The 23,237-nt window shown below is 31.7% G+C and overlaps 2 protein-coding genes and 1 long non-coding RNA gene across 9 annotated transcripts; all 3 read left to right on the forward strand.

Moving 5' to 3' along the window:
* The first annotated feature begins 1,877 nt into the window (after window positions 1-1,877).
* Window positions 1,878-9,524, forward strand: LOC114388743 (BTB/POZ domain-containing protein At5g47800-like). 5 transcript variants are annotated; one of them, XM_028349396.1, is made up of 9 exons: window positions 1,878-2,046; window positions 2,220-2,379; window positions 2,507-2,591; window positions 6,069-6,158; window positions 6,560-6,691; window positions 6,849-6,918; window positions 7,011-7,409; window positions 7,500-8,240; window positions 8,717-9,524. In XM_028349396.1, the coding sequence occupies exons 5-9, from the start codon at window positions 6,633-6,635 to the stop codon at window positions 9,257-9,259; spliced, it is 1,812 nt and encodes a 603-aa protein (XP_028205197.1). In that variant the 5' UTR covers window positions 1,878-2,046; window positions 2,220-2,379; window positions 2,507-2,591; window positions 6,069-6,158; window positions 6,560-6,632; the 3' UTR covers window positions 9,260-9,524. The 5 variants fall into 5 exon arrangements, with proteins under 5 accessions (XP_028205197.1, XP_028205193.1, XP_028205198.1 ...); XM_028349392.1 differs by having other exon boundaries at window positions 6,567-6,691; XM_028349397.1 differs by having other exon boundaries at window positions 6,578-6,691.
* Window positions 9,525-11,810: 2,286 nt separating this feature from the next.
* LOC114386520 lies at window positions 11,811-15,555 on the forward strand. Of its 2 annotated transcripts, none has more exons than XR_003661103.1 (4): window positions 11,811-11,923; window positions 12,754-12,836; window positions 13,697-14,544; window positions 15,143-15,555. It is a non-coding gene; the product is annotated as an uncharacterized LOC114386520 (long non-coding RNA). The 2 variants fall into 2 exon arrangements; XR_003661104.1 differs by having other exon boundaries at window positions 14,430-14,544.
* Window positions 15,556-18,851: 3,296 nt separating this feature from the next.
* LOC114386945 (DNA-directed RNA polymerases IV and V subunit 4-like) lies at window positions 18,852-23,153 on the forward strand. 2 transcript variants are annotated; one of them, XM_028347021.1, is made up of 11 exons: window positions 18,852-18,949; window positions 19,165-19,226; window positions 20,361-20,438; window positions 20,596-20,658; window positions 20,828-20,911; window positions 21,125-21,236; window positions 21,354-21,431; window positions 21,625-21,658; window positions 21,738-21,806; window positions 22,486-22,585; window positions 22,669-23,153. In XM_028347021.1, the coding sequence occupies exons 2-10, from the start codon at window positions 19,184-19,186 to the stop codon at window positions 22,558-22,560; spliced, it is 636 nt and encodes a 211-aa protein (XP_028202822.1). In that variant the 5' UTR covers window positions 18,852-18,949; window positions 19,165-19,183; the 3' UTR covers window positions 22,561-22,585; window positions 22,669-23,153. The 2 variants fall into 2 exon arrangements, with proteins under 2 accessions (XP_028202822.1, XP_028202823.1); XM_028347022.1 differs by having other exon boundaries at window positions 22,674-23,153.
* The last annotated feature ends 84 nt before the right edge of the window (window positions 23,154-23,237 follow it).

The raw sequence follows: 23,237 nt of genomic DNA on the forward strand, positions 1-23,237 counted from the left end.
AATTGAATGATTAAGACAAAAAAAATACAAAAATATAATCAATAAAATAAATAAATAAATAATATTTGATAAGAATTGATTTAATCAATAAAAGATCATTTTAGAGATAGTATAAAATATAAATTAAGATATAACAATACATATATTTTAAAATTAGTTTATTTAAGATAAATGATTTTAATTATAATTTTTAAAAACCTCATTATGATTAAGAAATTTGAATATTAATTAAAAATTAAAAAAATATAATTTAATATTTTAATTTGTTATAAAAATTAAAACATTATTACAAAATGAAAAGGAGAATATATACACGCGGGCAGAGAATGTTTTCATTTTTAAAATAAGAGAGCGAGTTTATTATCAATCAATGGTACAACTATCATAATACAACCCTATATATTTGGAAATACTGCCCTCAATAAACCTTGGTCATGATATTATATGTAAGGGGAAATATAATTTCCGCAAAGGTTACGAAGAAAAGAAAAGCACATCAATTAAAGTGATGCATGCACAATAAACAAAACAGGTTGGTACATGGATTCTCAGAAGAATTACTGACAATCTTCATGAAAAGTCACATGGTCGGTTCGTAAATTGGTTAGGACACTGTATAATAATAACAAGATCTTATTTAGAAACTCAAAAGAAATTGAAGATAATGATCACTGTTATCATGATCATATGTTATTGAGATCATGAAGTTCATCATGTCCATCGACATCATCCCTTAGTCATTGCATCATTTGGGTTGGACTTGGACCAAAAAAAAGTAATCAAGGAAATTGCTTTTAGCTTATGTTCATACATTGTTTTCTATGCTAGCTAGTTGTTCAAGATTGACACACTTGGCACCAAAACCAAACCATTCATTTTTTTCCCTCTATCTTGTTGCTTCTTAGTGCTAATTAAAGACTTTTTGTTAATGGTTACCCCATCTTCTTTCAGCTGAAGGGACTGGTGAGGGGTCCCTTGTTCTTGTCCATGACATGAAATAAAATCATCTGGGGACCCCAGGGGCGAGCTAAAGAATCCATGCACGAGTGAATGAACAGGAGCAGAGAGAATAGGCTTCACGCATGAATGATTAACCAAAAATAAAAGGACAAAATTTAAATTGGAGTTACATATAAGGCCTTTTAGTATTATTTTCTAATCAAAATTAAAGTTTTATCTAAATAATTCGTACAATAAAGATTTTTATTGTCAACAATGTTCATAAATAGTTGTTCCATATGCGCTAGTTTCAGTATTATTTTCTAATTAAACTTAGAGTTTTATATAGGTAATTCGCATAATAAAGATTTTCATTACCAAGTTACCAACAAAGTTTAGCCTAATCGACAGATAGTTAGGTTGATTAAATATGTTAAGAATTTGAATATAATCATGTGTATAAAAAAGACTTCATAGAGAAAGATCATGCCTATTTCATTAATTTCTACATTCCAAAAGAATTAATTTCTGACAGTCAGGTTAAAAAATATCCTTGCTACAAGGATTTCCAATAAAGATCAGTTAAACCTAACAGGAATGAGAATTGGAGTCTTATTTTGGAGGATTACCATTAATTTTTCAATTACAAGAATTAGAATTGGAGTTTTATTTTAGTAATCACAATAAACTCCAATTCTAATCACTGATTGAAAAATTATGACAAAAACACCTCCAAAATGAAGCCATACAGTGATAGGGATGAGAAAGAGAAATCTTTGTCTGTGTTTCAGAACAAACCAAAAGGGAGAAGTCAGAGCAATCTCATCAGGGTTGATGTAACAAACGGCACAGAAATGGACACGTGGTCAACATGCACACAAGGGTGGCCCAAGCATAGGTCCTAATAGAAGAAGAATATCCCAAAGTATTAGTGGGGGGAAGCATGATGATGAATGCACAGTGTATCTTTCATTTATGTTTGAGTCTAGGCCCCACACAAGCTTCTTTTCAATTAGTATAGGATAGAGCACTCCAATGCCTTAACCCACTCGCATTGCATGCTTTTTGTGGTTTAATTATACAGCACCTATTTTTGAAGCTGTTGAGGTGAAGACTCAAGACTTGTTTATCATTTTTTTTCTCTCCCTCTCTCTATTGCATTCTAGAATTTGCTACTATTCAAAGGAATATATCATGGCATGCTTTTGATACATTACTAAGTTGACTAATTCCAAAGGAACCACTCCTAATCTCTCTCTTTTCAATGTTGTACTCTATAGCACTCTTGGTTAGGAGACATTGTGGTAGCGTACTCGTTTTCCTTCACTTGGTGTTGGTGTTGGTGCCTTCCCTGGTTGGTTCTACTTCTACACGAGGCTTTTAAGCTATAGCATAACCCTCCCTCTATTTCTGTCTCTGAGGATTACTTGCATGAAACTAGTAAAGCAATATTCACTTTCCTGCTTCACTTGTCCATGCATATATGCTTTCTTTCTGACTTTAGTTTAGGCCACCATATATCAAAAACTGATGCTTCTGCTTCATCTACTTTCTTCATTTTGTGCAGTTACTTAGGAACTGCAGCTTTTTCAGTTGTGAATGCTTTTTTCTGGTTCCTATCATTCAAGTAACATCAATGATATGTTCACGGGGTACGTTTTCTGCTTTCTTTACTTTTTTTTTCTTTCTAAAGTTCTTTAGACATTTCCAATGCAATTGTTTAGTGTTTTGATGAGAGGCCTAATTATGAAAGCATAGGGAGATAAGTAGGGGGCTAGGGAGGAATTTGATTAAAGCATTTTTGTTTGACTTACCACTTCACAACCAGTTAAAAGCCTTTTTCATTCTGTTATAAAGATGAAGAACACTTTTGTCAGATATAAATTTGTTTTTCTGAAAAAGCAGCACACAGTAGGTTCTGTTGGCTTAAAAAATTCCAAGAGAAAAAAGACAAAAAGGAAAATGGTAAAACCATATTGTGAAGGGTGTGAGAGGGAGAGTGACTAGTAGAGAACTTTTATCAATTGAAGATGCGAAGAAGAACCACATAATTGGCTAAATGCCATCCAAGAATCATATAGGGATGTCATTGATTCTTTATTTAGCAAAGGTAGCTGAAATTAACTATGCACTTTCTGAATTTTGGCGGTGATCATGGAATTGGGATCTGTGAGAGTTATTACCTCTAAGAAAAAGGTGCCTTGAAAGATTCTGATGCCATATTATTTGGAAGTAAAACATGAAGCACTTTTTTTTGTGTCTTGTTGAAAGTAATGTAGGTGCTGTGCCACAAACACGGTGCTTTTTGCTTTGCTTCCACTTGTCTGTGAAAGCACGGACCAAACTGTATGCCAGATTTTAATAAATGAACGGTGGAAAAGGCCTCACAGAAGTAGCACTAATGTATCACAATCCTCAACCTTAAGAAGCATTGTATAGGTTCTTCTTTGTTTCCCTTATATCAAACTTGTCTAAAGAGCTGCTTTTGTGAAATTAATAATTCTGAGCTCTTTCAGCAATTATATGAATAAAATTGGGAAGAAAAAGAGAAATAATGGAAGAAAGAAAAAGTTGTCTTCCGTCTTTCTTGGTTCTTATGTACTTAACAAAGGGTAGAATAATTGAGAAGAGCATACATTGGATAAGGATCAATCCTGGCCAATTATAAGTTTCAATAGAAAAAAAAAGTCTACATTAGTTTATATATATCTAAGTTCTTTGGAGACACAAAGAAAGTGACTAGGCAAAGTAACCTCACAAAAATGATGCATGGATAATTTTTGTATTATCTTATAGGAGGATATTGGCCAGTGGTCACATTAGCTTGCTGCATCATTTTCTCTCGGATTTCCATACTATTTTCTTAACATAATCAAGCTTCCTTATATGCATGGAATCAAAAGTTTCTTCTGGAAAGATCTCAGTGTGTTTTAGTACATGTTTGCTTTGGATTTATATACACTTATGATCCAAGCAGTGGGGTACTTTTAAAGCTATAGTATATTTTTTTGGGTCTCACATAAATAGTTAATCTTCAACTTCCAAACACAGGCACCATTAGTGAAGGTTAAACATGTATGTTTTGTTGCATAAAGGCATCTTTTTCGATGCTGCTGCTTCTTTCTTCATTTATAATTTTTTTGAGGGTTGGATGAGTATTCAATACACAAAATAATGAAAATATTCAACTAGAAAACTCTCAGCATATTATATGTGTATGTGTCTATGTAATTAGTTCTCGGCCATTTATTCGTTATGAATTATAAAAATAAATAATTCTTTAATGACATTTAAATTATTATACTCCCCTCATTCTCAAATTAGTGTCACTTTAGAATATTGTACAAGGATTAAGGAAACGATCAACTATTCCAATACTGTGAGAAGAAGAAAAAGCACAATAGGACAAAATTGTCCTTTTCTTGAAAATATATGATATTAATTTATGCTTTCTTGAAAGGAGAACGGAAAGCTGAAAAAAAAGAGGTAATAAATGATTTCTTGGCAGTGAAAAACAACAGATTATTTTGAACAAAAAAGTTTTGCTGAAGTAACATTTATTTGAGAATGGAGGGAATATGTGTTGTTAAGAAGTATGTAAAAGGAAACAGTTACATCCACACTTGGTTAGTAATGTTTTAGTTACTTGTTTTGGTTACCAATGTTTATCACATGATTAACAAACTACTCATGAATTTATTATCAGTAAACATTAAATATATCTATATGATAAATAGCTGATTGATAAAAAAATATATGATAAATAACTGGACCTCGTACAAGTAATTGAAATCAGAGTTATATTTGATATCACATATCACCTAATTTCCTCCTAGAATACCAGCAAAGAAAAATTACCACATTAATAAGGTTTGAGTACTATATACAAAATCCTAGGTTCAAACTTTGTTTTCATCATTTAAAAAAAAAATAGATTAGTCAGGATCCAAAGTGACATACCAAGCTCTGAGACCAAAAAGAGAAATGTAGGTATGCATCAGTTCTGAGATTCACTTTGAGGATTTGTCCAATAACAAAATCCTAAAGTTGGTTTTGGATGTAAGGATGATTTTCTTCTCTAAAATCCAATTGAGCAGTGGAAACAAGTATTGGTTCTAGATATTTATCTACACTAATTTCCTAAGCTATACGCATAATACACTTTTGCAGTTTGTAGGAAAATTTAAATATATGTTGTTTGCTGCATTATACTTCAGAAGAGTTATTGAGTTTTTACTTTTTACTTTCTCCAATCAACATATTTGGAGTAGAAAAAAGATGCTGATGTGTACAATAATTTAAGTAAAGTTTAAATCATGTTGTTGCTTTATCCAAAATGCATTTCCGATAAAGAATTATGTGCAGCCATAATTGGAGAGTTTGGTACAAATCCCTTTAAAATCATTTGGATATTTGCCCAAATGGAATGTATAACTTATAATAGAGGGTGGCTTTTTTCCCCATATCAAGTGATCACCCGAGAGACAAAGCTCTAGAAAAACCATGAGCTATTAACTATTAAGGTTAGCAACAACAGGAGAAACTTCACTTCTAATCAAAATCAAATGGTAACTACTTTGTCGGCACAGCTGCAAGTGCAGGGGCTTATGTAACACTAATGTTATAATAAGAGGACATTGATATTAGCATTTTCCATTATCAGTTTCCTTGTTCTTCTCTTCTTGACATAGTTTTCCCTTGCTCAAAATATGAAGAAAACAATACAGATGAGTTGTGTAACGTTATAAGTCATCGGTATTCGAATTTTAAAGTTCTTCAGTTTCTTATTAGTTGTTACATGTCTGGAACCGGCACAGTGGGCATAAGGATCTGAAATCTGGTGTAACTAAATTAGAGTATTCTTCATCCATCTAATTTTATTTATTAGTTTCACCTACTTAGTTCAGCTTGAAGTTGGAAGTAACTTCCAAAGGCACCAGGGTAGAGACAAATTTGCATCAATGCATGGCATCTAGCATAAGTACTTCTCTATAGAGTTTACTGTTCTGCATCAATGCATGGCATCTAGCACAAGTACTTCTCTATACAGTTACTGTGCTGTGTACTCTTTCTCAGTGCATGAAGGCAAAAATTGGAATTTATTGTTTCTTGCTTTATTTCATCTGTAGATGAGGACACCACATCTATAAATTGAAGTTCTTGCAGAGTTATATGCAAACCAATGAGGTTGTGAGGGCCATTGTTATATGAAAGTTGAGGTAAGGATTTTTTGCATATTTCTTTCTGTTCTTTATTTTCTGGGTTTTTCTCATACATAGTAGTATGAAGAATGATATCATGTGAATTCATGTCCCGGTCTTCAACCTTCATATATAGTGATTTCTTCACCCTCTCCTCCAGTTCTTAGTTTGCTTTCTTGAAATAGAAGGTGCTACTATCATGTTGGGGTGTTGCATAATCATGAACCAGAGCCATGATATAATCCATGTGTGCATGCTCTCCAATATCTTGCAACAACTAGAAACTCTTTTGATTCACACCTGAAAAAAGGGTTGTTTAATATAAAACACATAATGCTGTTCTCTCTCTCTATATAATTACTTAAGCATAGTATCCTGACCTTTACTTTATGGGATCTGTAGTAGCATTAAAGTTGTAGTGTTCAGAATTTGTGCAGGCTTTCAAGTAGAGGTTTTTTCTTGATCATTGGGGATAGATCACAATAAGTAGATATGAAGTTCATGAAACTTGGAACAAGGCCAGATACTTTCTACAGTGAACAAGCTACCAGGTATTTATATTGATCTTTGGCCCAAGAGTGGTACACAACCTATTCCCCCCCCCCCCCCCCCCCCCCCCCCTCTCCTCTCTCTCTCTCTCTCTCTCTCTCTATATATATATATATATATGTATTCATAAACTAACATATATTATCATCATAAATGCAGGAGTCTTGTTTCAGATATTCCATCTGACCTTGTGATAAAAATCTATGACACTACTTATCTGCTACACAAGGTATTAGAATTAGATTGAGTGTGATGTGTGCATAAAAGAAAATAACAAATTTAATCTTGGTTCATCTATAATTCTATTTGTGTGTACTGCAGTCTTCCCTTCTTCCAAAATGTGGCCTTCTACGAAGGCTTTGCTCAGATTCTAGTGATTCTGAGAATGTTCCTCTAGAGCTTCATGATATGCCTGGAGGGGCAGATGCATTTGAAATCTGTGCTAAGTTCTGCTATGGAGTTTCAATCAACATCAGTGCTCATAACTTTGTACCCGCACTCTGTGCTGCTAAACTCCTCCAAATGAACGAGTCCATTGAGAAAGGAAACTTTGTAAGCAAACTTGAGGCTTTCTTCAGTTCATGCATTCTTGAAGGATGGAAAGACTCTATTGCAGCACTGCAGGCCACTAACAAGTTACCGGAGTGGTCTGAGAATCTTGGCATAACAAGAAAATGCATTGATTTAATTATTGAGAAAATTCTTACACCCCCACCACAGGTCAAGAACTTGAGACCATAAAAAAAAATTCACGTTTCTAAGATTGGTGCTTGGAACATTTTTTTGCATAACAGTGATGATTATGTGCAGGTCAAATGGTCCTACACCTACACTAGGCCCGGTTATACCAGAAAACAGCATCATTCAGTCCCAAAGGATTGGTGGACTGAGGATGTGTCCGATCTTAACATAGATCTTTTCAGGTGCATATTAATGGCTATTAGATCAACTTATGTGCTCCCACCACAGCTTATTGGCGAAGCTCTGCATGTCTATGCCTGTAAGTGGCTACCCAGCATCACAAAGCTTAAAAGTTCATTCAATTCAGCAACACAAGCAGAAGAATCTAAAGCTGTGAGCCGAAAAATTCTGGAGACAATTGTGAGCATGATTCCTGCTGATAGAGGGTCGGTTTCAGCTGGCTTCTTGTTAAGGCTTCTCAGCATTTCAAGCCCTCTTGGTGTCTCCCCAGTGACCAAAACAGAACTAGTAAAGAGAGCCAGCATACAGTTTGAGGAGGCAACAGTGAGTGACCTGCTTTATCCTTCAACATCCCCTTTGGACCAAAACTTTTATGACACGGAATTAGTCCTAGCAGTGTTGGAAAGTTACTTAAAGTTTTGGAAAAGAATCTCGCCTGGTGCTGTGGATAAAAGACACTTGATAAAATCAATCAGAAGTGTTGGTAAGCTCATTGATTCCTATCTTCAAGTGGTGGCAAGGGATGATAATATGCCAGTGTCAAAATTTGTCTCCCTGGCTGAAACTGTGCCAGCTATTGGCCGATTAGAGCATGATGATCTCTACCAGGCTATAAACATCTATCTTAAGGTGAATTTTCCATGACATACATGCAATGTCTTAAAACAATGTCTACACTTTTGTTTAACTTTCATGGTAACTTTACTGAATACATAACAAATGCTCATGAAACACAAGATACTTCAGCACCTTTTGAGGACCTTTAGATGCCAACTTATACACACTGTTCACATCAAAATACTAAAGTTACTAAATTAGCATTAGGCATTTTTCAATATAAGAAATTTAGGCCATATTTGAATAAACTTCTCGATAAGTACTTACAAGAGAAGAAAATAAGAAGGGAAAATGAATTAAGTTTCTCCCATATATTTAACTACTCAAAAAAGCTAATTTTAAATTATGTATAAATTATTTTTAACTAACAAGAAAAGCTTATTGAAAATTATCCACACAGAACTTTAGTGGTCAGCTTTTATATTTTTGGTAATTTAGTTCTTATTGTGGTGTATTCGTGATGTGACTTATGTTCATTGCATACAAAGGTGCATCCTGACCTGAGCAAAGCAGACAAAAAGCGCTTGTGTGGGATTCTGGAGTGCCAAAAGCTGACCCCAGAAGTGCGTGCACATGCAGTCAAAAATGAATTTCTGCCACTGAGAACTGTGGTGCAGCTCCTCTACTTTGAACAAGAAAAAGATTCTAAGGAAACCACTAGTTCCAAGCTGCAAAAGTCTCATGATCTACTTCTAGGAGCAAAGAAGAGACCAGCCACTAGAGATAGCGATGGCAAGCGATCTTTAGTAAACAAAGAAGAATTCAAGAGAGAAGAAGTCACAAGAAGAATCTCCCATGCTGAAAGTAGAGAAAAGAGTCAACACAAAACTAAAAGATCAGATGGTAAGTTGGCATTGGACTTGGAAAAAAAGATGGTTATAAGAGGAGACAATGAAGATATAGGATCGGAAAAGTTAAGGGGAGCCAAGGAACAAAGAATGTCAAGCAGCAAGTCAGACTTGGATGCTAAGAAAAACATACAAAGGGCAAGAAGCAAAAAATCAGAACATGGCCGTGAAAGGAGAAGATAGAGATAATAGTGATTATACCCTTGAAACACTCAGAGCAATCTTCATTTCCCTATATATGAACTTAGTAGCCTCTATTCTTATCATTTCTTTTTTACATGTGTCATAAATGTAAGCAAGGTATTGTCCTTTCTACTATCTGTCACTGTTAAAGAGTTGTCTTGATCAAAGATGTCATTGCAACAAATGCAGATGACTTCTGTCTGATACTATTTTCATCACGTTTCAATTGCCTTATATAAAAAGGACTAAAACCCATTATTGTGTTTGTGGCAGTGGCAGAGGAAAATGAACGAGTTTAGCATTTAAAGGTCATGTTATTATTGGGCATAGTTGTGCTGACACACACACACACACAAAAACACTTATTAATATTAGTCTCCACTTTTGAATTTCTAGGAAAAGTCAAAACTAGAATTCATTAGTAATTAACAAAGATAGGAGTATATAAAATTAAATACTCTTATAATTCAATAGATTGCTCCAAGTGCCAACAAAGATAGGACCTGTTGTTCACAAAGCAAAGTGGAAATGTTTCATCCCATATGCTATCTGGGTTAGCTTTTACTTATCATGACATGTACTCGATTGAAGAGATCCCATACCAATTGGATCTCCGTATTTCCAAAGATGTATCTGATTATTCTTTGAATGAATAAAACCCAAAAAAAAGGGTTTTGCAACTTCAATTCTTTCTAAAATTTAACCTAATGAGCCAAACACATGTGACATTTAAGTGTCTCACGATTTATTAAGTCTCTGACTTTGTCTTCATCAAAACCTTCATACCTCAACAACAAGAAGTTACGTTCAATATATATATATATATATATATATATATATATATATATATATATATATATATTTTGTCTGGTTGGCGGTTAAAAAACAAAAACAAAATCAAATCAGTTCCTAACCGTAACAAAGAAAACATAAATTTTTTAAATAATTAAAAATGTATTTATGTTAACATTAATTTTTATACAGTGTTTTTTATATTAACAAATTAAGAGCATATAATGTAATTGCCATAATGTTTGAATTAAATGAATATTTCATATATTTTAGTAAACTATATTAATAATATTTCAAATTAACTATATTCTAAAATATTAAATACTTCAATAACCACTTTTAAGGCGTTAAATATTTTCGTTTTCATTTAATATTTATTGCTTAACTAAATAGAAAAATATGAATACGAAATTAAATAATTAAAACAAGCAACTCACTAATTTTCAATACTTTTTTTGAGAAAATAATCTGCATTTGTTGTAGATGCATTTGTTGTCTTGCAATATACTTGTTTTGTCCTCAAAGACTGGAAGGAAACACTTGAAGCTGTCAATCCTAGCTATATCCCTTGTGTTTTTTCATGCCTCTTGTCTTGAGTCTAAGTGGTGATGGTGAAAAAGTGACATTTCAAAGGGAATGGTTAGTGAAGTTTTGATTCTGAAAAACTATGTAAGAGGGCTTTAAATCTCTGATAGAAACATTTATTTTGTTTTTTTCTGCTTCATTACAGCGTTGAATTCATCTATTGCTTGTTTGCTGTGACTTTTTTGTCTGCATTCCTATTGGTATGGTAGAACACTGGTTAACATAGTTACTTGGCGGTGTGATAGTGCTTAAGATGAAATTATAAACCCTTGGTCAGGAGTACTGTAACACTTCTTCTACTTCTGTCTCACCTATTTCTAGGAACATGCCATGGTTGTTTTTCAATCATTATGTGTATATTAATGCCCTTCTTTCCTTTTGGAATAATATTTCTGTGTAACCTAGTATTTTAGAAGGAATTCCATCTTGTCCATTCCTGAAATCGTATCTAAAATAAGATTATTAAAATAGAACAAATAATTTTTTTATGATGTGACTAAAGTGAAATGCAATTTAAACTTTGTATTGTGCCTTTTTTCATTTAATAGTGTTTGTATTCGCCTAAATTATTTATTATTGGGATAAGAACTTCATGCTTATGGTAGTGAATGTAATCACAATTTGGAATTTGTATAAATATCATTAAAATTGTTGATGATGCTTACCTTGTTAAGTCAATTCCATTCAAACATGTCTACTTTGTACCTTCATTAGCTTGCCCTCATTTTTGTGTGTATGTTGTCAAATCTCGTAGGAATGTTATATCAACTGCCAGATGTATGTTCAACTTGGTAGTCCATTGTTTTATTATTAATACCTCATTTTAATTAATCAATTGGAGTTCTCTCCCTCCCTGCCCCTATCTTCTGTCTTTCTTTTTACCACTTATCCATAAAGCATATGTAGAGACAACCTGGATTGAGAAAATGTAGGTGACTATGTGAAAAAGTTCATATAATTTGTTATGCAGTTATTCCCTTTGTTTCTTAATCTTTCTGTGTGCTTGGGTTATTTTAGTTAAAAAAATTAACTTGTTTTCTTTATTATGTATTATAATATTAGTTTTTTCTTTCTTTCTTTACACGTGCATTTTATTGCTTTTTTCAATTATTGTGTGTGGGAATTTTAGGTATGGAGTATTTTGACATATGGAAAACGTCATGGTGAATTGCTTAAATGGATTAAAGCAGTTGTATACTGCTGTGATAAATTTTTGTGATGCTGATTTGTGCCCGCAGCCTTGAGGTTTGCAACATCCAGAAGAAGCGCTAGCAAGAGAAACAGGGTGTATGTTCTTATCTTCCTATTTCTTTTCAATTTATAAATTTTGGAACTTTAATTAGTTCACAATAAACAAGTGATTCATTCTGGCTTCAACTTTGTAAATAGCAGTTCCAAATTAGCATAAATTGGATAATTTTGCTCCAATCTATTTCTATACTATAAATTAGAATTCTCAACTACTTGGAGATTGAGGGCCTCACTCTCTTGAACAAGTGTTTTCAACACTCTCTTTTCTATTCAGAAAGTGCATTTTACACACTATTCCCATCACTAGCAAAAAAAACATCTCTTTAACCATATAAAATTATCTTTCTTGTATCTTTATCTAAATACTTGATTAGTTGCTTATCACAATTTGACTTATTCATAATATATACACAATTTATATATTCAAAAATATTTATTTATTATAAATTTTAATTATATAAAATAAATATCCATCTTGTTCAATGTACAAACTAAAATACTAATTTTTTTTTTGCATTATTTGCTCTCTTATCTCTCCTTTTATCCTTGGATCTAGTTTCATATTTTTCTTTTTTGGATTTCATGATCTTTTAGAAGGCATTGACAGAAAATGCTTAATGGCGATCTTACGTTATTGAGGATCAAATCACTTAATAGAAATGGAGATAAAAGTATTTAGGATGCAGTAAGATTTTAGGATTCATAACTAAAACCAGCTAAAAGAGGCAATAAAAATAGAGGCGTTCTGAAGGCCTTTGAAGACTTTAAACTGTTATGTAGGAATAAATCTGCATAGCCTTACCATTTTTCAGTTGCTTAGGCTCTTATTAAGACTTGGAACATAACTTGTTTTATTTCCACTGCAGTTAGTCTAAGTGAGATTGAAGAACTGTATGAACTATTCAAGAAGATCAACACTGAAGTAACGGACGATGGATTAATTACTAAGGTCAGTAATCCCATCTCATATTTAGTGCTTCTATAATTTTTTTTTAGTGATATTTATCTTTTCAACCTGGTTGAACAATGTCATTATTTCTACCTTATCCCTAAAATAATAAGTGCCATATTTTACATGGCAAGATGTATTTCAGTTGGCCTTATTCAAGCCAACCAAGAAAGAGAGCTTATTTGCAGATAGGGTATGTAAAAGCTTTAATTTCTCACGGTTTTGTCTACAACTTCCTAAGGATAAGGACAAAAAAATTATACAAAACAAATAAAATAGTCTGATGATTTTTTAGAAAAAAATCAACTGTTCCAATGTATTTCTAGTTAAAATTTTCAACAGTAGAGTATAATTTTGATTTTTAATAACTACCTTTTATTACCCTGTGCGGTGTGCCGTAGTTATTTCATAATTTCAACATGTTACTAGTCTCTTATCTACCCCCACGACCCCCCCCCCCCCCCCCCCCTTTCTTTAGCTGGATGGTTGATCATCGGGTGATTTCATGATCCAATTACTTTGAAATCAATTACATGCCATATACATTTAATATGATCCCTTTTAGAAATGTATTTGCCTTATTCGAGATTTTATATTGTTTACGTTATGTAGGTGATAAGATTGATTGTAAGAGTGGCTAATATTTACCAGCGCATCAATTGATGATAAGATTGATTGTAAGAGTGGCTAATATTTATTAACATTTTAGATATCTTCTAGCCAACAAAATTATTAAGGATTAGAAAGAAAAAAGTATTTGTAAAATTATAGTTATATGTTATGTATTTCCCTTTTCTGCATTTGTTATTGGTAGTAATTTATATGGTTGTTGGGGATTCTTAACTTTCCCTTTTTTCCAGTTTCATTCCAATTGTATGATCTCAAACAAGGATTTATTCAGAGACAAGAGGCAATTTAATTTATTTTTAAATGATGTTGAATAAATGGAGTTTTGATCACTCACCATGTAGGACTACTATTCCATAGTGTCATATATAGTGTTATACTAATTCTTACCTATCGATCAATGTGTGAAAGGATTATTTGTTGATAGCCTAATTCAAAGCATCATTGACAAGGTATTCATTATCTGACAACTTTAGTGTGTATGTATGTCTAATATTTTGTTCATAAGTCTAGGTATTTGTTCTCTCCTTTTCATGTTTTGCTTGGCTTTTTGTTGGTATGTGAAATTTATTATCTTTTACACTCTTCTTAATAGTCTATAGTAAAAGCAATCTTATCAAGCATGGCTTTTAATGCATGCATACTTTGGAAATAAGCAGTATGGGTTTTAGGAGTGGTTGGTAGTTGTTGTTTCCCTTGCTAGTTTAAATGTGTTATTTTCGTTATATCTCATACCAATTATTGATCAGTGGGACAATTAAGTGTTCTCCGTATGATGTTTTCCTTATACATGGACCAAAGTCTTTACAATATTTTTCTACTAAATAAAGTAAATCTTTAGCCTTGTTCTTGTGAACCTCTTAAATTATGTATGTTGACTTGAAGATTATGGCATACCAAGTCCTTTGTGCTATTATAATCTTCTCTATAGAGCTATCACTAACTGTACTTAAACTCGATCTTCAGACATTCGAGGAAGCTGATACAAAACATGATGGGAAGATTGACAAGGAAGAATGGCTAAACCTTGTCTTGCAACATATCCATCCCTTCTAAAAAATATGACTCTTCATTATTTCAAGTAAGTTTCTTCTTGTTATTAATAACACCAAATCTTACTAGTTTATATTAAGACGCGTGCATGTTAGTTTGTTAAAATAAGCCATGGAATTGTTACGAATAGGACAAAAGCTATCCATCTGTACTTTTTACAGGAAAAGTTTCAAATTCTTAAACAATCCAAAATTTGTTAAATCGATTCGCAGGTTTAAAAAAGAATTATGCCCCCAACTGATGTGTCCTCTTTCTTCATGTCTCCACTCTTACCCAAACACTTGTCCTCTGAACTGTTTGCACGTATATATTTGCCTCTTTCTATTTGTTGAAGATATAGCAACTCAACCTATTTTTTTAAAACAAAAATGAAAGATAAACTTAGGGTACAAGAAAAATGAAAAAAGTCCCTGGTCATGTGTCATGTAATTAGAAAATTAATTTAGAAATGAAAACTTTGGACTACGTACCATGTAAACAAGCCTGATTGCTCTTTGATTTTGTCTTGGATGGCATCTCTAATATATCTATACAATGTATCTCAATTACAATGTTTAATTGAACATTGACTAGCATTTTGTTATCATGTTCTAGCATCTAACATCTTTCAAATTGTTTCTTGGCAGAGGTATTACAACTACATTTCCCAGTTTTGTATTTCACTCACAAGTTGATGATGCTTGAGGCAACTACACATCTATGTCAGTTTCTCTGGTGTTGGCTGAGCAGGTTCTTGTTTCCCTTGAGAGTGGTGGAATTCTGTGAGAAGGATATGGCTAAAATGGAAATGGGCTATTTATATTTCCATTGAATAGAAAGTTGCCTTCCATTTTTTTGGGTAGATGAACTAGGTTTGGATTTTGAATAAATGAATTTAATTATTTATTTGCTTCATTAGGAATGAAAACAAAATAGGATAAAATTAATATACAGGTGTTTCAGAAATAGCACCAGAAACTTTTGGATACAAATATATTTTGCCATTATGACTTCTAGAAAGGCATCACTGAGCTTAGGTGCAAAGTTAAGAATTTCTGCTTCAAAATATGGTTGGTATCAACTTTTGTGCCTCAAAAAGGCTAAAACCAATATATTATCGTCATTTTTATTATCTTTCTTTGACTTTTATAAAGGTAATAATAAAAAGAGAAATATTAATAACATATTTCTTAATATACTTTTTAATATTGTGTGGGTCTTTATTATATTTATGATTTTATAACTTTTAATAAATTTTAACTCATAATTTTGTAATTTTTTAAAAAAACTCTTAACTACTCAATTCATCCTTTTTGTTAGTTGAATCCTTTTGCTCAATAATTATTAGTGTAGGTACATATTCAACGATCAAGAAAGTATTGATACTTATAAATATTAATTATTTCAGTGTTATATTCGTATTAGATATATGTATTTATGTTGCACACTATATGGACATTTCAAATATTTTTCGTCATATTTTATAAATTTTTAGTTAACTTTTTAAACTGTTGTATTAACATACACAAAATATCGCAATGATTAAGTAAAAACTTGATTTTTCAAAAATTGTTGTAAATATAATTATTTTTATTTTTCGTCTCTATATTTTTTTTTATTTGTTTGTGATCCTTAAGTTTTCCAAACATTAGCTTATTGTGTAATATTTGTTGAGAAAATGTTAGATGCATTTATATCAATGATGACATCATCAAGTCTCATGTCATCAAATTAACGATGATACCATCAAGTATCTCATACAAAGCAAAATCCAATATATTTGCAATAACAAAAAATATATACACACCTTAGATAAAGATATTAAAATACAAATTCAGGATTATAGAATAAAATACTTCTGTATATACTCAGTCCTCTTTCTGTCTCCGTAACCTCTCTTTTCTTCTCCTTTAACTTTCCATCTCATACCATCTCCTTCTCCAAGCTCCATCCCTTCCTTCCTTTGTTTATATATTTCTCTTTTTCTTAAGTATGTATTATTTTAAGAGTTAATTATACTAATTTAATTATTGGTTCCTTTCATAACCGCAATAACATATTTGTTTAAATTAATCCTCACTTTCATGGCAAATAATCAAACACATTAAGATTTATGATAATTCTGAGAAAAACTCCAAATTACTAAACTTACGTTTGTGATTTAAGTCCTTAGGTCCAATTTTAGAGTTTCTAATGTTAAAGATCGCCTTTTGATTCTTTACTTAACATATAAAATCATATAAATAAGAAACAATAAACTCATAATTAAGGATAAAGAAAATCCAAGATTAAATTAAAATTTATATAATGTTAACAAAGGGAGCAATTACAAAAGAAATCATCAATTTTTCATTGGACTACCCAAATCCCTAGAAATAAAGAATAACTTTCTTATCGTGTTACAATTCTTAATCGTGTCATTAATCACAAAACGTACAACTCATAAAAAAACACGAGAAAATAAAAAAAAAAAAAGTGTAGACAGAACTCCAATTTCTAATCTCCAAATATTTGTTGCCTTTGTTTGACTCTTTTGATTTTTGTCTATCACTTCATTCTATGGTTCTTGATCTCTAAGTGCATGATGACTCTAATTAAATATTAGACAATTCTTTAAGGTTGTTAATCTTCTTTTCTATATTTTAGACTTCTCGTTTATTTGTTTTTATGTCCAATAAGTGTGATGTTTATCTTGTATTTAGTTGAGAGAATAAAAATAAAAGATAAAATTTAAAATTAAATTAAAATATAGGAAGTATGAGATTCACATATTTTTTTTCTACATTTCTCTTCCATCCCCTTGACCAAACACGGCATAAGTGCCTTTTGTCTAAGGCCAATAGATTTCATATGCAAATGCCCAAAAAAAAAAAGTTAACTGAACAAAGACATAAAATAAAGTCCTAACAATGTAAATAAGAATGTAAACTCCTAATGGAATTTGACCTAAAATAACATGCAAAATTCACACTCGTCATTTTCCAACTACTTAGATTGAGAAACCCTCTACCCCTCTTGGCTTCTAGGAAGATAACTAATGTCAACTTGTAACCGATCGTGTAACTTAACCATACAATTTCATTTGACAAGGGAACATACCCCCAACAAAAATTCTAGGGCAACTTCTCTTTAGTTTTTTTATATTTTATTTCATTGTTGTCATTAAAAAATTCATTATAAATTTCTTTTTTATCCTTTTCCACATAAGGTATAATTTTATTGTTTGTTTTCCTTATTTCATTTATAAGGTAGAATATTATTTTTTTTTATCATTTTTATATAAGGTAGATTTTATTATTTTTACCTTTTTATAACAAAAGATATTGATAATGATAGATAATAATGTTTATTTTATTTTTGTTATTATTATTTTGGATATTTCTATATTTCCTTCTTCAAATCAACTGGAATACTATTTATTTATTTTTATACTTGGAGATATTTTTTTTTCAAATATTATACTTATAGATATTGATATTGATAGATGATAATTTTATTTTATTTTTCTATTTTTTGGATTTTCTTACATTACAATATTTATTTATGTTAACCGTTATACCTTTATATTATCTATTCTATAATTTTTAACATTATACTTCAAGATATTTTAATCATTACAGTCATTAGCATAATGAAAATATGACATTCACTTAAGTCTAGGTTATGTTTACTTTATGTTAAAATTGATTAGAAATATTTTAAGAAAAAACATATAGCTAATAGTAGAATACTCAATATGAGAAAAAAATGTAATAATTGAAAATTAAAATTATTTTATCTATAAATAAAAATTACAAGAATTTAAAATTTAATATTATAAATATCTATATTTTATTAATAAAATTAAAAATTATATAAAAAATATCATATATATAATTTTATATTTATCACATGTTTCAACAAATAACTTTATCAAATATTTATAATTCAGTAATCTAACTTAACATTTTTCAACTACAAAATTTTAATTATTAACTACTTTTTTAACTTTCACCTAATTTTTTAACTATTTTTGTTAATTATAACCTATAGGAGTAAGTTTGGTTTAGTGATGAAGAGAAAAGAGAGAAGAGGAGAAATATTAAGCTAGAATCTCTCCACTAACAAAAATTGATCATTAACAAGTAACACTTATCAAATAATTAATAATTAATACTTGTAAATAATTTTTTTATAACAAATATATGTCTATGTATTTTAGATAAAATGTAGTTAACTTTTCATCCCTTACTTGAATATAATACACCATAATTGAATAAAAAAATAATGTAGCATAAAAAAATAGTTTAAAAAAATGTTCCACATGGATGGAGTTGAATAAATAAGGCTGGAAAGACCTACATACCCTTTATGCGTGTGTTGTTTGAGCCTTGTCAGTCCTCACTCTCACTCATTTTTTCTTTTTTTCCTCTGCGGTCTTTCTATTGTCCAGCTTCTGTGCGGCTTTCTCTGTGGTAAGTGAACCTTAACTTTCCCTTTCCCGAGTAACCCATGTATCTGTTCCTTGTCAAACTCTCTCATGTGCTAGAAAAACCGTTTCTTTTCAAAATCTGAATTCGATAACGTTGCCACTGACTGTGAACCCTCCAACAACACTTGTTTTTTTCTTTTTTTGCGATCATTGGGTTGTTTGTTTCACCTGCATTGTTCTCTGCTTGAAATTTTGTAGGGTGAAGCGAGTTTTGGCGATGGAGAAAGGAGGAAAGGGCGCTTCGCTGTTCAGCAAAGGGGGTATGTTTTGGATTGGACATTTTCCCTCGTTTTTTGTTTTGCCCTGTATATAAAGTTTTGATTTTTTTTTCCTTTTCCCTTTTGGGTATTTGGTTCTCTCTTGTTGGGGTTTGAATTTTCTGTTGGACTGGTTTATTGGGTCAACATGCACTAATACAGGGCTGAGTTTTGAGTCTTTTGACCCATGGGATTGCTGTTCAGTTGATGCTGGTAGTCTCTTGGGAAATTCTGTGTTTTTCTCAGTTTTCAGATATGAGATGGTGTACCTGATTTTATTTTTTTTGTGTGTGGAAATGGATGTTGAGGTGACCCCCTTTTTTTTATTAATAAAATTTAGGGAGAGAGGATGACCCTCTACCAATCCAAGATAGGGAAAGCCTTTGAGCTCAGAAAGAGCATGCAAATTTATTTACATTTATCTCACCCCAAAGAGAGCTAAAAAATATTTCTAAGACTTTGGTTTTTAATCTTGCCGAATTATGTGTGATCCATGTTGTCAACCTCATTTAGTGGGAGAAGGCTTTGTTGTTGTTTTTTCACCCCAAAGAGACAAGTGAGAATTCAAAACTATGACTTCTCAAACATAAGACCCTGACTTGCTCTAGTCGACCAACCCCTTGTGCTTTTCCCTTGCCCCTTTTGTTGATGTCTTTGATATATTATCCTTTGATCTTGCATTTGTTGTTTTGTGCCCTTATATCTTAGGGTTCATTTGGTTTGGAAAAACAGTTTTCTTCATTTTCTGTTTATATGTTTAATTACAAAATTGCTATGATGTTTTCTCTTTGATTGTGTTAAAAAAATTGTATAGAAAATAGAAAATAATAAAAAGTTTTTTCCACTATTTCTTATACATTTTTTTGAAAATAGAAAATAAAATGAAAATAAGGTGGTATTTTTATAACTAAAAAAGCAAAATAGAACATGAAAACAAAAATGTTTTTTTTATTGCCAAATGACCCTAATTTTTTGTTTGTTTTGATTATTGATATGGGATTATGTTTTGATAACTTAACACTTGTTTTCATTTTGCCTTCATTAGTCAGTAGCACATGGAGAGTTGCAATATTTTAAACCAGTTTGTGATTTAAGCACTTGACTGTTCATATTTTTTTTCTGTTTTTTTCTTGCTAGGACTAGGATCCCAAAAAGGGAAAGATGACAGTGCAACAAAATCAGCAAAGAAGAGGATGGTTCAGTTTTCTTCTGATGGTTAGCTTCATTATTCTGTATCTTTGTACTGCTTCTCAGTGGAGTATGCAAATACTAGAGCTTCTTTTTGATGCAGTTGCCACCTAAACTACTGATCATGTTTACAACTAACTGTGCAATCACCTTACTGTAATTATTGTTTGGTTGTCTATTATAGGTCCATCATTTGAATCTGGAGTAAGCAGTAGTTCACTCCCTTCACAAAAATCTGGTGGAAAAGGTAAGAATGTATTCCCAAAGTTCTTATTGTGTTCATCAGTTTGGTAACATTGCATTTGAGCGCATCTTGATTACAATCTTTAAATTGATTGCTCATAATTTTCTTGCTTTCTTAGTCAAGTTACTTTTTACTGGACTGCTGTTTTTTTTTCATGGTGATTTTATTGAAGGAGGAAAGGGAGACAATGTTGCAAATGGTGGAAAGAGTTCTCAGTCAAAAGACTCCCACTCATCAGATCACAGAGTTGATCAAAGTTGGTGCTTGCCTTCATTATCTGTTATGTTTTTTTTTCCTGTTAATTTTTGTAAATCATATATTATTAACTTCTCCTTTTATGTTGATTAACATTGTGATTCAGCCATTTAGGTTAAGTCACTGTATCAACTTATATTTGCAATTTTGCATTACATGAAACCATACTTTTCCTTACTAATATCAACAATATTGATTCTTGGGTGACATGCAGAGCTTCCAGAAAATATCAAATGCCTGATAGACTGTGAGGCTGTGGATATTTTACAAGGAATTCAAGAGCGGATGGTCATGTTATCTAGAGATTCAACTATCAAAATGCCTATGTGAGGGAGACACTAAGCTTATTTTTTATTGAAAAGGATGCATGATTTATATAAAGATTTATCATTAGAGTACAAGACCTATTTGAGCAATCTGAACCTTTTTTTCTCCTGTTGTAGATCCTTTGACAAGGGACTGCAATATGCCAAAAGCAGTACGAAGTATACAGATCTGCATTCTATTAGACGCATTCTTGAGTATCCTTAATTTCAGTCTGGTGTCTATACATCTGTTGTTAGATGACTAACTCAAATACTCTATTAGTCTCTGCTGTGTGTGTTTGCCTTTTGACTTTGTTCAAATGGATAAATGATATTACTGTTATGCTGTATATTGCACTTCTCTCTTTTCTCCATAATCATAATGTTCATCTCTTGACTCAAAGATCAGTCCTCTTGCAAAATGTGGTCTCACTGATAGTGAGGTATGATATGGAGCATCTTATTATAGTTTCCTTTGTTCTCATTTTTATATAGCTTTCTTGACATCATTACCCGCTGCAGATATGTGTGATTGGTAATGTGTGCCCAGAAACTATTGATGAAGTTTTTGCTCTTCTCCCATCCTTGAAGGTATGACATGAAGTATTTTGTGTTCCTTTCATTTAAATCATTAATGGAAGCAGGTTATGGTTTTTTTTTTAATCATGTAATAAGGTTTTTTTTCACTATTCATGTGTTTGTGTTTATTTATTAACAAAAAAGAGGTCTTGGATTTTTATTTTTTTGTTATCATGAATCCTTGGACAAGTAACTGCAGTTGCAAAATTGATTTAGTTTTAGGCCAAGAATCTTTGAATAGGGTAGGTGTCATTTTGATTTTGGATACCTTGATGATAATTTAACTCTATATGTAAGGCTTTTAGTTTAGCACATACCTAAATACTTTGGAACACATTTATCATGTATGTAGTTTGATTCTTAGCCCATCAAAGATAGAATTTCTCCAACAAATTTTCTGACTATTATATCCAAAGCTACGATGGTGACCCAACAAGAATGCTAGCAATATGCTCCAAGACTCCAACACATTTTCTCTTATTGGTTGAAATTTACTAGAAATAACTATTTTGTAAGTTTCAAATCAAATTTAATAAACCTCGTGATATTGTATTTTATAATAAAATTCAACTAATAAAAAAAGTGTTCAAAAGAGTGTATTAGAGATTGTGTTGTCAATGCTTCTTGTGACAACTATTATGTCACTTAGGTATGAATCAAAATGCTATCTCATGGTATGTATCTATTTCAGGATAAGAGAAACATTGACAGACAGGTTCTTAAGGATTCACTGAGTCAGCTTGCTAAGTTTAGACAATCAATGTAAAGCCTCATATTGAAAGAGCTTATTGGTGAGTTTTCATATTCTATGTTTTGATGCAGTACCTTTCTTTTGTATCTGGTTTATTTCTCACAGGCCTTTTCATGTATTCAGTGCAGGTTTGGCGTGTAGGAGACATGTAGCACATTGGAAAACAGTTTTCAAAGTTACATTGACACTAATGTAAAACTTTAATTCATGAGTTATATTGGCTTTTAGATTCTAGTCATATCCCACTTGGCTGTTCAGAGTTGTGGATGACAATTGGATGAATTTTGCATGCACAAGACCATGGTTGGATCTTGTACATGGTAATGGTATCAGGAAAACTTGGTGACAGCAAGAGGCGATACATGTGATTAAAAAAAAAATCTTGATTAAGGAATACACACTTTACAAGTGAGTTATGCGCCCCAAACTACCTTGTGTACATCATACTCCGTTCTCGAATTGGAGCGTTTAAATTATAGGAAAATGGGTAATGTTCACTCATTTTGATGTGGATGGGTTGGATAGAAGAGAGATTACTATTCCTTCTGTTCCAAAACTATATATATTTTACAAATCCAAGGTTAAATTCACAATTTTCTTTTCAACTATACCCTTGTTTACAATTTTTAGTGCATTTAATATTGTTTATTATCCAAGATAGGCACCGGTAGCTAACCGCTTATCAATGAGAA

The sequence above is a fragment of the Glycine soja genome, chromosome 15 (genome assembly GCF_004193775.1).
Source record: "Glycine soja cultivar W05 chromosome 15, ASM419377v2, whole genome shotgun sequence".
In the NCBI taxonomy this organism is placed as follows: domain Eukaryota; kingdom Viridiplantae; phylum Streptophyta; class Magnoliopsida; order Fabales; family Fabaceae; genus Glycine; species Glycine soja.

Excerpts from the sequence above, each read along its gene's own strand:
- LOC114388743 (XM_028349396.1), top strand. The coding sequence starts at position 6,633 with ATGAAGTTCATGAAACTTGGAACAAGGCCAGATACTTTCTACAGTGAA. Across the intron at positions 6,692-6,848 it reads TACAGTGAACAAGCTACCAG|GAGTCTTGTTTCAGATATTC; the intron begins GTATTTATATTG and ends TCATAAATGCAG. Across the intron at positions 6,919-7,010 it reads CTACTTATCTGCTACACAAG|TCTTCCCTTCTTCCAAAATG; the intron begins GTATTAGAATTA and ends TGTGTACTGCAG.
- LOC114386945 (XM_028347021.1), top strand. The coding sequence starts at position 19,184 with ATGGAGAAAGGAGGAAAGGGCGCTTCGCTGTTCAGCAAAGGGG. Across the intron at positions 20,912-21,124 it reads AGATCACAGAGTTGATCAAA|AGCTTCCAGAAAATATCAAA; the intron begins GTTGGTGCTTGC and ends GGTGACATGCAG. Across the intron at positions 21,659-21,737 it reads GTGGTCTCACTGATAGTGAG|ATATGTGTGATTGGTAATGT; the intron begins GTATGATATGGA and ends TACCCGCTGCAG.